This window comes from Hyla sarda, chromosome 8, assembly GCF_029499605.1.
Source record: "Hyla sarda isolate aHylSar1 chromosome 8, aHylSar1.hap1, whole genome shotgun sequence".
Classification (NCBI taxonomy): Eukaryota; Metazoa; Chordata; class Amphibia; order Anura; family Hylidae; genus Hyla; species Hyla sarda.
Window position 1 is genome coordinate 141,381,268 of NC_079196.1, and position 18,219 is coordinate 141,399,486.

An 18,219-nucleotide genomic window follows, 5' to 3' on the forward strand; every position below is an offset into this window, starting at 1 on the left:
ATTCCTTATTGTGCACAGAGCAGTACAATCCTGCCAGTGGAATGTCCACAGTGTGATCAAGCCAGTAACCCTGTTTAGCCACAGTAGTGCTGAAGCAGCATTAGTTTATTCCTAATCAGTGACTATCCTTGGGAAAACATGGAGGATTCTCTCACCTACATATGGTGGTAAAGGGTAAATACCGCATAATACCTTAGACTACGCACCTTAGTTAGACATTACTAAAGAGATTTTAGCTAATGCAGATATTTAGCTGATTTCTATTACAAAAAAGTAACAAATCCTAGGCACTTAAAATCAGTGCTAGGAATCAGAAGCTTTGAATATAAATCTCACCATAACATGGTCAAACTAATAATACTTAAAATGCTAAGGGCTGACATAATTCAGCTACCATTTGTTTTTACGTGTACATGTTTTTAATTGTACTTTGTGAAGTTTTTGTGCTTGTTAACTTAATAAAAATGCAAAATATGCTAAATCAATATTTAAAGCTCTGCTGCCCTGTATGTTGTGTTCTCTCTGACCCACCCCTGAGGAACCTTCCCCTGTCCTGCAGCTCTTCACCTGCAAAACCATTCACTTCTGGTTTACCCTCTGTATGGACCCCTCATCCTGATCCTCCTCCAATAGGTGCCCTTCCTGCACCCTAACAGACTCTTTTGTTCCCCAATATAAATGCTTTCCTTTTCCTATGACCTCCTTAAAGACACCCTCTCCTTCTGTCCCCCCCTTATAAAACCCTCCACTCCTCCTGTTCCCCGCTAAAGACCATATTCTCATTTCCTTCCCTAAATACTACTCCTCTCCTCCTGTACCCACTTATATGGAGCCCTCTTCTTCTCCTGTACTCTATCATATAGAGCCCCCTTCCTCTTCTCCAGTAACCCCTTATATAGAGCCCTCTTCTTCTATATCCCCTTGTATATAGCCCTCTTCCTCACCTTCTGTACTCCTTTATACTGCAAGCTCTTCTCCTGTACCCCTGTATATAGAGCCCTCTTATCCTTCTGTACCCCCTTATATATATATATATATATATATATATATATAGATTCCTCTTTTCCTCCTGTACCCCCTTATATAGAGCCCTCTTATCACCTTCTGTACCCCCTTTATATAAAGCAATTTTCTCCTCCTGCCCCCTGCCTTAAATACTTGTTCTCCTCTAACCCCTTATACCCTTTCTGTCCCCCCCTTACAGACTCCTCTTATACCCCTTAATAGTGACCCTGCTTCCTTTAATATTTCCTGTCTTCCACTTTCCTTATTTCAGATTCCCCTGCTGTTATTATCCTCTCACCTGCTGTCCGGTGTCAGCACTCTCTGGTGCAGCAGCGCTCAGTCTCAGCTCCAGAGCCACTGCTGCCTGTCCTCTTCCCAGGCCGGAGTCTGTTCCGTGCAGGACTTCTAGTGCAGGCCACGCGCGATGACGTCATCTCCTCATCGCGATCGGCCTGCGCAGTAAGAGCTGCGGAGCTGTGATAAAGTACGGGAGGAGGGATTTCCGTTCCCTGCTCCTCCTGTACAATACTGAGTGGCCATGTGCAAACTGTATGCATTACCGCCCATTTAACTTCCTTGGGGGGGGGGGGGGGGTAGAGTTAGGCGGCCACAAGGCCCCTGCGAATGCAAGGCCTTAGGCAGCCACCTAACTTGCCTAATGGTAGTGCAGCCTCTGACCTACTGGTGGCTACATGTATCTGTATGAGAGAGCTGGAGATACCCAAACACTGTATCTCCGACTTTCCTATAGAGATACATAAAAGGGGCATGACGGCTGCTGTTTCATGCGGGGGTCTATACGTCAGATTCCTGGGCACTGCCAGGGGCCTTGTAGGATCCCCCACCCCTTTTTTTGCACACTCTTCTATTAGGTTACTGTGATAGACTCTCTGGGTAACTCTTAACATACTGCCTATTTTTGCTGTTCTTGTACCGTTAACTGCATTTGTATAGTTTTTTCTGTTGTTAAACAATAAACAATATAACAAAATAAATAGACCATTATGCCCAGAAGAAGCAAGTATAACAGACTAAGGCAGGAAGTTTGGCTAAATAACACACAGTGTTTTTTAAGGCAGTGTTTAAGCCAAATACAATCAATACTGGATACAAAAAAGGAGATATACACAAGTGTATGGAAGCTAAGCGGTAACTTAGCATGGCCACTACACAATGACCGTTCAGTGAACAGCTCTGCTGAACAGCTAATGGGAAGGGGTGCTGGGTGTCACCCATCAGATGTTTATGGCATAGCCTGAATATTTTGCTGTGTTTAGTTAATCTGATCCCTAAACTCAAGAGAAGCGACTGATTAAGGGCAAGCTCATCCCAGAGCACCATGCCCTGTTATAATATTTGACAAACTTCATACGTCTGCTGTGTTTTATATATTCTATCATAAATAAAAATACATACAACAGAAATTTTAAAACAATCTTACCCAACTAAAAGAAAAGCTTTTACCCTTTGCTCAGGGCTCACACGGGTAACGTACTTCTTTGCTTCAAATTTGTTTCGGTGTTTCATACATATTTCAACAAATGGCTGTTAAAAAAACAAAGAGTATTTTAAAAGTAGTTATATTATCCCTTCAGAGTAGTGACAAGGTGATTTTAGTGCTCTCATTGCTTTTATTAAGTTTGCTTTTATGGTATACAGCTTTTTATTCTCTCCATTTCAGGGGGCAGGACTAGAGCTTACATAGAATGTGTCGGCAGATAAGAACCATTTGGCCCATCTAGATTTGTGACAGGGTGGGCTAGACAGGTACTGGTAGTGGGGGACTCAATTATTAGGGGGACAAACAGGGAGATTTGTCACAAAGACCGGGATCATCGAACAGTGTGTTGTTTTCCAAATGCACAAGTTCAGTACATCACGGATCGAGTGCACAGATTGCTGGGAGTTGCTGACAAAGACCCAGCGGTCATGGTGCCCATTGGCACCAATGACAAAGTAAGGGGTAGGTGGAGTGTCCCTACAAATGATTTCAGGGACATAGGCAACAAGCTTAAGGCAAGGACCTCCATGGTAGTATTCTCAGAAAGATTACCTGTACCATGTGATACCAAAGAGGCAGCGGGAGATTAGGGAGCTAAACAAGTGGCTCAAAAACTGGTGTAGGAAGGAGGCATTTAGGTTCATGGAGAACTGGGCCGACTTTGCTGTCAGATAAAGGCTCTACAGTAGGGACAGGCTGCACCTCAATGGGGAGAGTACAGCTGTGCTTGGGTAGAAGATAGCCAGAAGGGTGGAGAAATGTTTAAAGATCAGTGTCCCCTCACGAACCTGCTGCTACAAGCAGGTAGTGCAGGGGACACTAATGACAACCATACTCACGTGTCTGCGATCCGTGCTTCTCTTGTCCCGGAATCTTCATCTGTTCCCTCCATTTGGCCTGCATACTTGGGGGAACAGGCGGAGCTTCGTGACATCACTGCTGCTGTTTCCCTGGTTCTGCTCACAGCAGGGGCCAGTAGATAAACAGCAGCACATGACATCATGAAGCCCTGCCTGTGCCCAAGGCCTTACGACCGAACGGAAAGAACAAATGAAGATACCAGGACAATGGAAGCACGGATCGCATACAGTGGGGCAAAAAAGTACTTATTCAGCCACCAATTGTGCACGTTTATTTTAATGTGGATAAATGTCAGCTTATGCATTTGGGCCGTAAAAACAAAATGTACAATTATGTGCTAAATAATAAGATATTATGTAAAACTACTAATAAAATGTACTTGGAGGTACTGATGGACAGTAATCTCAACTTTAGTGATAAGTGCCGGTCAGCTGCTGCCATGACTAACAAATGTGTATCAAGAATGGCCTAGAGGCTTGTGACAAGGACATAATTTTGCCTCTGTATGAATTATTAGTCAGACCAAATATGAAGTATGGTGTCCAATTTAGGGTACCTGTATATAAGAAGGACATGGCTGAACTGGAAAGGGTGCAGAGGAGGGCATAAAAAGATATTTAATGGTATGGGAGGATTACAGTAACAAGACCGAGGTTATTAAGCTTGGGGTTATTTAGGAGAAAAAAAATGTTGTGATTTGATCATGATGTACAAATATATGAATGGACAGTACAGAGATCTTTCTAGTGTTCTTTTTATACCTCGGCCGGTAAGCATAACAAGGGGGCATCCTCTATGTCTAGAGGAAAGAAGGTTTCACCATCATCACAGAGAGATTCTTTACTGTAAGAGCAGTGAGACTATGGAACTCTCTGCCTCATGATGTTGTGATTTCTGACTCAATAAAAAAATTCAAGGGAGGCCTCGATATTTTTATGGGGAGTAATAACCTTACAGGTTATGAATACAGTGGTCCCCCGACGTATAATGGCCTTGACATAAGATCATTTCAACATGAGATGGCCTCTCAGAGCCCATTGTATGTTGAAGGCAGCATCAACATATGATGCGTCTGTGTGTCGGGACCATCGCAAAAATCTGGCTAACTGCTTTCCTGCTGGGACGCAGGAGCGCACAGCCCTACACCTGCGGCACATATCCCGTACGGAGACGGGGCTGGGGGGACGTGGTACCCGGTCTCGTGCTGCTGTGTGTCAGTGAAAGGGCTGACGTGCCTGGTGTCGGGAGCACAGGCAGTGCTGAGAGCGGGGAGAGCTGGAGAAAGTCAGTGTAAGGGAGCAGCGGCACGGAGCCTCCCCATGTGTACACGGCACCTGTCTTCTCTAGAATTGCTGGAAGTACCCTTCCAGACACAGCCTAAGTGACTAGGACACCAGGACTGCGGAGTGTGATCCCCCTGCCAGGGACGGCAAGAGCATCCTGACCGTGTGCATGCTGTGTGCGGCCACTCTCTGGACAGGTAATACCGGGGATACATGCAGGGGCACATTTACTACTGCACTTTGGGAGCTCAGGAACTTCCATCACTTTTATGGATCAAAGTTTATATGAGGACTGTGTGGGGAGCAGGGATGTCATGATGTCATGTGTGGGGCAACCCATAGTGATAGGATGTAGTATTTGGCATTTTAACCTACAACTGTATACCAGCTGCCTGCCTATACAAAGCTAGTAAGACAAGTACAATAATGAGCCCGCTTCTCCCATACCTGTTGGATATAATGGGCACTTACACAACTCCTATCACTACTTGTTGGCGTGCCCTGTGTACAGGATGCCTCCCAAATCAAGCCTTTGTTCTCCAATCACATTAAACTTTCCACCTTCGGCACCCTAATAATGGCCCCACATACAGTACATCAGTGTTTCCCAACCAGTGTGCCTCCAGCAGTTGCAAAACTACAACTCCCAGCATGCTCAGAAAGTCAATGGCTGTACAGGCATGCCGGGAGTTTTAGTGATGCAACAGCTGGAGGCACACTGATTTGTTAAAGGTGTAGTCCAGTGGTGAAAAACGTATCCCCTAACTTAAGGATGGGGGATAAGTTTGAGATCCGTGATCTCTCTGTACAGGGCCCTGGCTCGCTGGACAGATAGCGCGTGTTGACCACCGCCCGAAGCGGTGGCCGACACGCCCCCTCAATACAACTCTATGGCAGAGCTGGAGATTGCCGAAGGCAGCGCACCGGCTCTGCCATAGAGTTGTATTGAGGGGGGGGGGGGTGTCAGCCGCCGCTTTATGCAGTGGTCAACACGCCCCCTTCCCACGGTGTCGGGGCCCCAGCGGTAGGGGATAGGGGATATGTTTTTCACCACTGGATATCTCCTTTAAACACTTCCCATACACTCAACATACAATGGTGGTCCTGGAACCAATTACCAGTTTTCCATAGACATATGTACTAAACATACAATGGTTCCGGGGCTCCAGAACAAATTACCAGTTTTCCATAATCATACAGTATGTACTCAACATACAATGGTCCTCATGGAACCAATTAACCACTTAAGGACCTAGGGCGTATGGGTACGCCTTGACGTCCTGGTACTGAAGGACCCGTCGGCGATCGGCACAAATTGCAAGTGAATTCACACTTGCAATTTGCGCCGATTCCGGGTCATACGGGTCTATGGTGACCGGGAATATAAGGGGGATCACGGTTGTCTAAGACACCCACGATCCCCCTGAAGGCATAGGAATGAGGTGGCAGAGGTGCCACCCCTCCTATCCCTGCTATTGGTCTGCTATTGATCGTCAGAGGCGACGACCAATAGCAGATTGGGGACGGGGGGGGGTTAACTTTCGTTTTCCCCGTCCTGCCCACCCACAATAGGGGGGGTAGAACGGGGAAACGAAGGGGACCGAGCGCCGACGTCCACTTACCGATCCGGAGGCTGCGGTGACGGTGATCTGCGGGCGGCGTGACGTGCATCAGAAGAGGACAGCTCCCTGGATCCTACGGAAACCGGTAAGTTGATCTGGAGGGCTACAGTCTGAGACTGTGGTCTCTAAACTCTAGCCCTCCAGATGTTGCAAAACTACAACTCCCAGCATGCCCAGACAGCTGTTTGGGCATGCTGGAATATGTCGTTTTGCAACAGCTGGAGGGCTGCAGTTTGAGACCACTATACAGTGGTCTCTAAACTATATCCCGCCAGATCTTGCAAAACTACAACTCCTAGCATGCCCACATAGCTGTTTGCTGTCTGGGCATGCTGGGATTTGTAGTTTTGCAACATCTGGAGGGTCACAATTTGGAGATCACTGTGCACTGGTCAAAAAACTGTAGCCCTCCAGATGTTGCAAAACTGCAAATCCCAGCATGCCCAGACAGCAAACAGCTGTCTCGGCATGCTGGGAGTTGTAGTTGGGTATCTCTAGCTGTTGCATAACTACATCTCCCAGCATGCCCTTCGATGATTAGTACATGCTGGGAGTTGCAGTTTTGCAACAGCTGGAGGCACACTGGTTGGAAAATACTGAGTTAGGTAACAGAAACTAACTGAAGGTTTTCCAACCAGTGTGCCTCCAGCTGTTGCAAAAGTACAACTCCCAGCATGCACGGTCTGTCAGTAATGCTGGGAGTTGTAGTTTTGAAACAGCTGGAGGTTTGCCCCCCCACGTGAATGTACAGGGTACATTCACACGGACAGGTTTACAGTAAATTTCCTGCTTCAAGGTTGGGCTGCAGCAAATTTTTCGGCGCAGCGCAAACTCCTAGTGGGAAACTCACCGTAACCCGACAATGGGAAAGTACCCTAAAAACACTACACTACACTAACACATAATAAAGGGTAAAACACAACATATACACCCCCGTACACTGTCCCCCCCCAATAAAAATTAAAAACGTCTTGTACGGCAGTGTTTCCAAAATGGAGCCTCCAGCTGCTGCAAAACAACAACTCCCAGCATTTCTGGACAGCCACTGACTGTCCAGGCATGCTGGGAGTTTAGCAACAGCTGGAGGCACCCTGTTTGGGAATCACTGGCGTAGAATACCCCTATGTCCACCACTATGCAGTCCCTAATTTAGTCCTCAAATGCGCATGGGGCTCTCCTTTCAGAGCCCTGTCGTATTTCAAGGAAAAAGTTGAGGGTCACATATGGGGTATTACCGTACTCGGGAGAAATTGCACTACAAATTTTGGGGGCTTTTTCTCCTTTTACCCCTTATGAAAAGGAAAAGTTGGGGGCTACACCAGCCTGTTAGTGTAAAAAAATAAAACATTTAACACTAACATGCTGGTGTTGCCCCATACTTTTTATTTTCACAAGCGGTAAAAGGAAAAAAAGACCACCAAAATCTCTAACGCAATTTCTCCTGAGTACAGAAATACCCCATATGTATGCGTTAAATGCTCTGCGGACGCACAACAAGGCTCAGGAGTGAGAGCGCACCATGTACATGTGAGGCCTAAATTGGTGATTTGCACAGGGGTGGCTGATTTTACAGCGGTTCTGACATAAGCGCAAAAAAATTAATACCCACATGTGACCCCATTTTGGAAACTACACCGCTCATGGAACGTGACAAGGGGTATAATGAGCCTTAACACCCCACAGGTGTTTTCACTAAAATGCTGGTGTAACCCTAAATTTTTCATTTTCACAAGGGAAAATAGGAAAAAAGCCCCCCCAAAATGTGTAACCCCATCTCTTCTGAGTAAGAACATCATCCATATGTGAATGTAAAGTGCTCTGCGGGCGAACTACAATGCTCAGAAGAGAAGGAGCGCCATTGGGATTTTGAAGAGAAAATTTGTCCGTAATTGAAGGCCATGTGTGTTTACAAAGCCCCCATAGTGCCAGAACAATGGACCCTCAACACATGTGACCCCATTTTGGAAACTACACCCCTCAAGTAATGTAATAAGGGGTACAGTGAGAATTTACGCCCCACAGGTGTCTGACAGATTTTTGGAACAGTGGTCTGTAAAAATGAAAAATAAAATTTTTCATTTGCACAGCCCACTGTTCCAAAGATCTGTCAAACGCCAGTGGGGTGTAAGTACTCACTGCACCCCTTATTAAATTCTGTGAGGGGTGTAGTTTCCAAAATGAGGTCACATGTGGGGGGGTCCACTGTTCTGGCACCACGGGGGGCTTTGTAAACGCACATGGCCCCTGACTACCATTCCAAACGCTCAATGGCGCTCCTCCTCTTCTGAGCATTGTAGTTTGCCAGCAGAGCACTTGACGTCCACACATGGGGTATTTCCATACTCAGAAGAAATGGGGTTACAAATTTTGGGGGTCATTTTCTCCTATTACACCTTGTAAAATGTAAAATTTAGGGAAAAAACTGCATTTTAGTTAAAAAAAATTTTTTTTTCAATTACACATCCAACTTTAACAAAAAGTCGTCAAACACTTGTGGGTAGTTAAGGCTCACTGTATGCCTTGTTACGTTCCTTGAGGGGTGTAGTTTCCAAAATAGTATACCATCTGGGTATTTTTTGCTGTTCTGGCACCACAGGGGCTTCCTAAATGCGACATGCCCCCAAAAAACCATTTCAGCAAAAGTTGCTTTAAAAAAACCAAATGTGGCTCCTTCTCTTCTGAGCATTGTAGTTCGCCAGCAGAGCATTTTATGTCCTAACATGGGGTATTTCCATACTCAGAAGAGATGGGGTTACAAATTTGGGGGGGGGGGGCATTTTCTCCCATTACCCTTTGTAAAAATGGTAAATTTGGGGAAAAATCTGCACTTTTGTGAAAATTTTTTTTTTCCATTTACACATCTGATTTTAATGAAAAGTTGTTAAACACCTGTGGGGTTTTAAGCCTAACTGCACCCCTTGTTACGTGCCTTGAGGGGTGTAGTTTCCAAAATGGTATGCCATGTGGGGTTTTCTGCTGTTCTGGCACCATAGGGGCTTTCTAAATGTGACATGCCCCCAAAAACCATTTCAGAAAAATTCGCTCTCCAAAATCCCATTGTTTCTCCTTCCCTTCTGAGCCCTCTACTGCGCCCGCCGAACACTTGAGATACACATATGAGGTTTTTCCTTACTCAAGAGAAATTGGGTTACAAATTTTGGGGGCTTTTTCTCCTAATACCACTTGTAAAAATTCAAAAACTGGGTCTACAAGAACATGCGAGTGTAAAAAATGAAGATTTTGAATTTTCTCCTTCAATTTGCTGCTATTTCTGTGAAACACTTAAAGGGTTAACACACTTACTGAATGTCATTTTGGATACTTTGAGGGGTGCAGTTTTTATAATTGGGTCATTTGTGGGGTATTTCTAATATGAAGGCCCTTCAAATCCACTTCAAAACTGAACTGGTCCCTGAAAAATTCAGATTTTGAAAATGTTGTGAAAAATTGGAAAATTGCTGCTGAACTTTGAAGCCCTCTGATGTCTTCCAAAAGTAAAAACATGTAAACTTTATGATGCAGTCATAAAGTAGACATACTGTATATGTGAATCAATGTATAATTTATTTGGAATATCCATTTTCCTTATAAGCAGAGAGCTTCAAAGTAAAAAAAAAAAAAAAAAAAATGCATCATTTTCTCATCAAATTTTGGAATTTTTCACCAAGTATCGACAACATTTTTACCACTAACATAAAGTAGAATATGTCACGAAAAAACTATGTCGGAATCAGAATGAAAGGTAAAAGCATCCCAGAGTTATTAATGTTTGAAGTGACAGTGGTCAGATGTTCAAAAAATGGCCGGGTCCTTAAGGTATATTTGGGCTGGGTCCTTAAGGGGTTAATATCGTATGTTAAGGGACCACTGTATTAGATTCATGGTGACAGAACGTTGATCCAGGGATGTATTTTGATTGCCATAATGGAGTCGGGAAGGAATTTTTCATCTGTCATGGGGCAATTAGATCTCCCTCATAAGGGGCTTTTGCCTTTCTCTGGATCAACACAATAGGGTTTTAGGTTGAACTCAGACTTTAGTCTTATTTGCAACCTTACAAATTATATTACTATGTTCTCTGACCAATCACTGGACAGCACTTTTTTAAGCAATGACAAAACTATAGAAACACATTGCAGCAGGCCGGTAATTAAAAACAACAATCTTTGGTAAAATATATAGATGCAAATCATAAAATGTTGCAGTACCTTGTAATACCTTTTTATTAGACTAACAGCATTTTGTAGAGACAAGCTTTCGGGATTCTTCCCTTTATCAAGTCAGATTTGCTTTGGATTTGATAAAGGGAGGAATCCCGAAAGCTTGTCTCTACAAAATGCTGTTAGTCCAATAAAAAAGGTATTACATGATACTGCAACATTTTTATGATTTGCATCTGCATCACTGGACTAATACGGCTACTCAAATTTACTACATTATGGAAGATACCGCATTGGACTTGATAAAGGGAGGAATCCCGAAAGCTTGTCTCTACAAAATTCTGTTAGTCCAATAAAAAAGGTATTACAAGATACTGCAACATTTTATGATTTGCATCTGCATCACTGGACTAATACGGCTACTCAAATTTACTACGTAAAATATATTATATATATATATATAGTAAATTTGAGTAGCCGTATTAGTCCAGTGATGCAGATGCAAATCAAAAAATGTTGCAGTATCTTGTAATATTTCAGATTATGAAGTATCCGACTGTCAGTCCAATAAAAAAGGTATTACAAGATACTGCAACATTTTTTGATTTGCATATATATATATATATTTTTTTTTTAAATAGAATAAACTTATAGGTATAAAATAAGATAAGTATAAAATAAGATAAAATTATATGAGCCAATTGTTCTCCCACTGTTATGTCATTATGTACAGTTTCTGCAAGAAATACAATGAGGCAAAAAAGTATTTGGTCAGCCACCAATTGTGCAAGTTCTCCCACTTAAAAAGATGAGGAGGCCTGTAATTTTTATCATAGATATACCTCAACTATGAGAGACCTGAGAAAACCAAAATCCATAAAATCAGACTGTCTGATTTTTAAATAATTTATTTCCAAATTATGGTGGAAAATAAGTATTTGGTCAATAACAAACGTTCATCTCAATACTTTTTTCTGTAAGTCTTTACAAGGTTTTCACAAACTGTTGATGGTATTTTGAACCATTCCTCCATGCATATCTCCTCTAGAGCAGTATTTTGGGGCTGTCGCTGGGCAACATGGACTTTCAACTTCCTCCAAAGGTTTACGACGGTGTTACGATCTGAAGACTGGCAAGGCCACTCCAGGACCTTGAAATCCTTCTTACGAAGCCCCTCCTCCTTTGCCTGGGCGGTGTGTTTGGGATCATGGTCATGCTGAAAGACCCAGCCATGTTTCATCTTCGATGCCCTTGCTGATGGAAGGAGGTTTTCACTCAAAATCTAATGATACATGGCCCCATTCATTCTTTCACTTACACGGATCAGTTGTCCTGGTCCCTTTGCTGAAAAACATGTTTCCGCCCCCATGATTCACAGTAGGTATGGTGTTCTTTGGATGCAACTCCTACAAACACGACAAGTTGAGTTTTTACCAAAAAGTTCTACTTTGGTTTCAGCTGACCATAAGACATTCTCCAATATCATACATCATCATTTTCTGGATCATCCAAATGCGCTCTAGAAAACTTCAGATGGGCCCAGACATGTAGTGGCTTAAGCATGACATGTTTGGCACTGCATGATTTGAGTCCCTGGCGGCGTAGTGTGTTACTGATGGTAGCCTTTGTTTGTTACTTTTGGCCCAGCTCTCTGCAGGTCATTCACTAGGCCCCCCCCGTGTGGTTCTGGGATTTTTGCTCACAGTTCTTGTGATCATTTTGACACCACGGGGTGAGATCTTGCATGGAGTCCCAGATCGAGTGAACTTATCAGTAGTCTTGTGTGTCTTCCATTTTCAATCTTCCCAGCCTGGTGCAGGTCTACAATTTTGTTTCTGGTGTCCTTCGACAGCTCTTTGGTCTTGGCCATAGTGGAGTTTGGAACTTGACTGTTTGAGGTTGTGGACAGGTGTCTTTTATACTGATAAGTTCAAACAGGTTCCATTTATACAGGTAGCGAGTGGAGGACAGCGGAGACTCTTAAAGAAGAAGTTACAGGTCTGTGAGAGCCAGACATCTTGCTTGTTTGTATGTGAACAAATACTTATTTCCCACCATAATTTGCAAATAAATTCTTTAAAAATCAGGCAATGATTTAATAATTTTTTTTTCTCATTATGTCTCTCATAGTTGAGGTATACCTATGATGAAAATGACAGGCCTCTCATCTTTTTAAGAGGGCTGACTAAATACTTTTTTGCCCCACTGTAGGTAGGTATCCAGCACTGATAAAATTTTTTACTGCAGATAAACGCTCCTCATATAGGTGTCCCGTAATATAAAAAGGGCAATTCAATCCATAAAATGCCAGAAAAGAGAAACTGTGCACTCACCAGATGATCTTGCAGCTTTTATTGTAATCCACAAAAGGTATCAAACGTGCTGTACAGACATGGATGCAAAGCTGTATCGGGCAGCTAAAATGTCAGGATAGCGCAGGGAAAAATGAACACACTTGCGACAATTGTTTCACACTCAGATAGTACTTCTATGGGCTGGGGATGATGTCACACTATAGGAGTTTCACATGACGATCACCACCTTCTGGTGGCACGTCAAATCTCTCAACACCAAAAAAACTGATTGTTTTTACATCACTATTATGCATGTCTCTGATATGTTTATTAAATCTAGTGGCACCTATTCCTGTGTACACTGAGCGTAAATGTTTTTTCACTCTTATCACTAACCATAATTTTGTCTTTCCTATGTAGTATTGCCCGCATCCACAAACAAGGGCATATACCACATAGGTAGATTTACATGAAATGAATTGCCTGACGGTTATTTGGTAACTGCCTTTCAATGAGCCAGTTCTTTTCTTTTAACAGTTTGCTTCTTCTAATCTTTTTAATACTGTCCCCTATAGTCCGATTCCTCTGATATGTAATAATAGGTCTGTTTTCTGTATGATTTTTCAAATCTCTATCCGGCTCAAGTATATGCCAGTTCCATTTAATATAATTTTTAATTATCTTATTAATTAATGTGTTTTCAAAAGAAAAAATTATTTAATTACCCTCTGATCTGTTCTGATTTTTACATTGTAACAATTCATCTCTGGATTTCTTTATTTTTTTAGTTGCTTAATCTATAGTTTATAAAGAAATTAGTGTAGCTCACTCAGTGAATAGATATACCTGAGGTGAACTGATGTTACCTTCACCCAAAGGTCTATTGGAAAATAAATATACAAGATGGTTGAAGATCAACCTGAAAATCAGTCCTTAAGGTATACAAGAAAGATAAATAAATAAATCATAATAAATCATAAGAGTAATAAATACTCTATTCTTTACCTATCCTTCTTGTATACCCTGAGGACTGATTTTCAGGTTGATCTTCAACCATCTTGTATATTCAATCTATCATTTCCCTAGGGTAGCCTCTTTCACTTAATCTAGTGCAAAGATCATCTGCTTTTTTTCTGGAATAAATCTTTGTTGTTATTAACCTCTTCAGGACCAAGCCCATTTTGGCCTTAAGGACCAGAGCGTTTTTTGCACATCTGACCACTGTCACTTTAAACATTAATAACTCTGGAATGCTTTTAGTTATCATTCTGATTCAGAGATTGTTTTTTCGTGACATATTCTACTTTAACATAGTGGTAACATTTTATGGTAACTTTCATCCTTTCTTGGTGAAAAATCCGTAAATTTGATGAAAAATTTGATGAAAAATTTGATGAAAAATTTGATGAAAAATTTGATGAAAAATGTGAAAATTTTGCATTTTTCTAACTTTGAAGCTTTCTGCTTGTAAGGAAAATGTATATTACAAATAAATTTTTTTTATTCACATATACAATATGTCTACTTTATGTTTGCATCATAAAATTGACAAGTTTTTGCTTTTGGAAGACACCAGAGGGCTTCAAAGTTCAGCAGCAATTTTCCACAAAATTTTCAAACTCTATATTTTTCAGGGACCAGTTCAGTTTTGAAGTGGATTTGAAGGGTCTTCATATTAGAAATACCCCATAAATGACCCCATTATAAAAACTACACCCCACAAAGTATTCAAAATGACATTCAGTAAGTGTTTTAACCCTTTAGATGTTTCACCGGAATAGCAGCAAAGTGAAGGAGAAAATTCAAAATCTTAATTTTTTACACTCATGTTCTTGTAGACCCAATTTTTGAAGTTTTGCAAGTGGTAAAAGGAGAAAATTTTTACTTATATTTGTAGCCCAATTTCTCTTGAGTAAGCACATACCGCATATGTCTATGTAATGTGTTCGGCGGGCGCAGTAGAGGGCTCAGAAGGAAAGGAGCGACAAGGGGATTTTGGAGAGTACGTTTTTCTGAAATGGTTTTTGGGGGGCATGTTGCATTTAGGAAGCCCCTATGGTGCCAGAACAGCAAAAAACCCCCACATGGCATACCATATTGGAAACTAGACCCCTTGGGAAACGTAACATGGGATAAAGTGAGCCTTAATACTAGGGATGCACCGATATATCGGCAGCCGATACATATCGGCCGAAAATAGCTATTTCGGGGAAATGCCGAAACAACAAAAAATGTGCCGATAATGACCCACCTCCCCTGCCCGCCCACAGCACAAGTTGCAAACACTGGCAGTGGCAGAGGCACTCGTGGGGGGTGCAGGGGGGGCCGGCCGCACCGGGCGCAACATCTGGGGGGGTGCGCTCTCCGGGATAGGAATACTTCTTTTTATGTTCCTGGGCCGGCTCCCGTGTGTGGCTGCAGGCGGGGGCGACCAGAGCATATAAAACCTAATACTGTATACTAAAAACCAGGGGGCCTCCAGCTGTTGTGAAACTACAACTCCCAGCATGCCCGGACCGGCAAAGTCTGTCCGGGCATGCTGGGAGTTGGAGGCTGGAGGCACATAAAAATAAGTATTCCTATCCCGGACATCCCTGTGTCCCTAAAAATCTTTTCAGGACATAAGGATGTCCGCCGGTCACTCACCATTCCCCGGCGTCCTCCTGCGATCCTCCTTCGGTCCCTCGCTTCTCCGCCTCTATGGTCGTACGCACGGGACGTCACTGACGTCCCGTGCGTACAACCATAGAGACGCAGGAGGACCGCAGGATCATCGCAGGAGAATGCGCGCTGGCCGGGGCCTGGTAAGTGACTGGCGGCGCGTCATCTTCTTCAGTGTTCCGGTCACCGCTCCTCCGGTCCCGGCACCTACTGCTGTGGTCCATAGGCCATAGCAGTAGATGTGACCCCGAGCCGGAGGAGCGGTGACCGGAACACTGTGGGGGCAGCAGTACAGACATACAGCCTCCAGCCATACACTGTATATGGCTCGAAGCTGTATGTCTGTGCGGTGGGGGGAAGCTGCCTACTATTGTGGGGGAACTGCTGACCTAATGTGGGGGGGAGCTGCCTACAAATGTGGGGGGAGCTGCCTAATATTGTGGGGGGGAGCTGCCTAATATTGTGGGGGGGAGCTGCCTACAAATGTGGGGGGAGCTGCCTAATATTGTTGGGGGGAGCTGCCTAATATTGTTTGGGGGAACTGCCTAATATTGTTTGGGGGAACTGCCTAATATTGTTGGGGGGAGCTGCCTAATATTGTTGGGGGGAGCTGCCTAATATTGTTGGGGGGAGCTGCCTAATATTGTGGGGGAACTGCCTACTATTGTGGGGAACCTGCCTACTATTGTGGGGGAACTGCTGACCTAATGTGGGGGGGAGCTGCCTACAAATGTGGGGGGAGCTGCCTAATATTGTTGGGGGGGAGCTGCCTAATATTGTGGGGGGGGGAGCTGCCTAATATTGTTGGGGGGGGCTGCCTAATATTGTTGGGGGGGAGCTGCCTAATATTGTGGGGGGAGCTGCCTACAAATGTGGGGGGAGCTGCCTAATATTGTTGGGGGGAACTGCCTAATATTGTGGGGGGGAGCTGCCTACAAATGTGGGGGGAGCTGCCTAATATTGTGGGGAACTGCCTACTATTGTGGGGAACCTGCCTACTATTGTGGGGGAACTGCTGACCTAATGTGGGGGGGGGGAGCTGCCTACAAATGTGGGGGGAGCTGCCTAATATTGTTGGGGGGGAGCTGCCTAATATTGGGGGGAACCTGCCTACTATTGTGGGAGAAATGCTGACCTAATGTGGGGGAGCTGCCTACTATTGTGGGGGGCAGCTGCCTACTATTGTGGGGGAGCTGCCTACTATTGTGGGGGAGCTGCCAATTAATGTGGGGGAGCTGCCTACTATTGTTGGGGGGAGCAGCCTACTACTGTTGGGGAGCTGCCTACTATTGTGGGGGAGCTGCCTACTATTGTTGGGGGGAGCTGCCTACTATTGTGGGGGAGCTGCCTACTATTGTGGGGGAGCTGCCTATTAACGTGGGGAAACTCCCGACCTAATGTGGGGGAGCTGGCAATCTAATGTGGGGGAATCTAATCTAATGAGCGGAGCACTGCATTTTACCAGAAGACGGGTAGAAGTAATTTTCGGTATCGGCCGGACATTTTTTTTTAATTTCGGTTTCGTTTCGGTTCTGAAATTTCCATTTCGGTGCACCTCTACTTAATACCCCACAGGTGTTTCATGACTTTTGCAAATGTAAAAAAATAATAATTTTTACCTAAAATGCTTGTTTTCCCAAAAATTTTACATTTTTAAAAAAGGTAATAGCAGAAAATACCCCTCAAAATTTGAAGCCCAATATCTCCCGACTCAGAAAACACCCCATATGGGGGTGAAAAGTGCTCTGCTGGCGCACTACAGGTCTCAGAAGAGGAGTAGTCACATTTGGCTTTTTAGAAGCAAATTTTGCTCTGGGGGCATGCCGCATTTAGGAAGCCCCTATGGTGCCAGGACAGCAAAAAAAAAAAAAAAAAAAACACATGGCATACCATACCATTCCCTCGGGGAATGTAACAAGGGGTAAAGTGAACCTTTATACCCCACAGGTGTTTCACGACTTTTGCATATGTAAAAAAAATAAAAACATTTTTACCTAAAATGCTTGTTTTCCCAAAAATTTTACCTTTTTAAAAAGGGTAAAAGCAGAAAATAGCCCCCAAAATTTGTAACACAATTTCTCCCGAGTACGGTGATACCCCATATGTGACCCTAAACTGTTGCCTTGAAATACGACAGGGCTCCAAAGTGAGAGCGCCATGCGCATTTGAGGCCTAAATTAGGGACTTGCATAGGGGTGGACATAGGGGAATTCTACGCCAGTGATTCCCAAAAGGGTGCCTCCTGCTGTTGCAAAACTCCCAGCATGCCTGGACAGTCAACGGCTGTCCGACAATACTGGGAGTTGTTGTTTTGCAACAGCTGGAGGCTCCATGTTGGAAACAGTGGCGTACCAGACGTTTGTCATTTTTATTGGGGATTGGGGAGGGGGGCTGTGCAGGGGCATGTGTATATGTAGTGTTTTTTACTTTTTATTTTATTTTGTGGTAGTGTAGTGTAGTGTTTTTAGGGTACAGTCGCATGGGCGGGGGTTCACAGTAGTTTCTCGCTGGCAGTTTGAGCTGCGGCAGAAAATTTGCAGCCGCTCAAACTTGCAGCCGGATACTTACTGTAAACCTCCGCCCATGTGAGTGTACCCTGTACATTCACATTGGGGGGGACAGGGGACATCCAGCTGTTGCAAAACTACAACTCCCAGCATGCGCAGACTGTACATGCTGAGAGTTTTAGTTTTGCAACAGCTGTAGGCACACTGGTTATGTATCACTGAGTTTGTGACCTAACTCAGTGTTTCACAACCAGTGTGCCTCCAGCTGTTGCAAAACTACAACTCCCAGCATGTACGGTGCATGGTGTACGGTGACTGCTGAGAG

The 18,219-nt window shown here is 43.8% G+C and overlaps 1 protein-coding gene across 5 annotated transcripts in view; it reads right to left on the reverse strand.

Annotated features, from left to right (window-relative positions):
* The window catches only part of VPS16 (VPS16 core subunit of CORVET and HOPS complexes), a 309,167-nt gene that overhangs the window by 5,639 nt on the left and 285,309 nt on the right, over positions 1–18,219 (reverse strand). For 4 of the 5 annotated variants that reach the window (XM_056535465.1, XM_056535467.1, XM_056535466.1 and 1 more), the window contains exon 23: positions 2,447–2,550. In XM_056535465.1, coding sequence (XP_056391440.1) covers positions 2,447–2,550 — 104 coding nt within the window. Of the gene's footprint in view, positions 1–2,446; positions 2,551–6,272; positions 6,346–18,219 lie in introns of all 5 variants that reach the window. The other variant, XR_008847136.1, reaches the window with a different exon arrangement.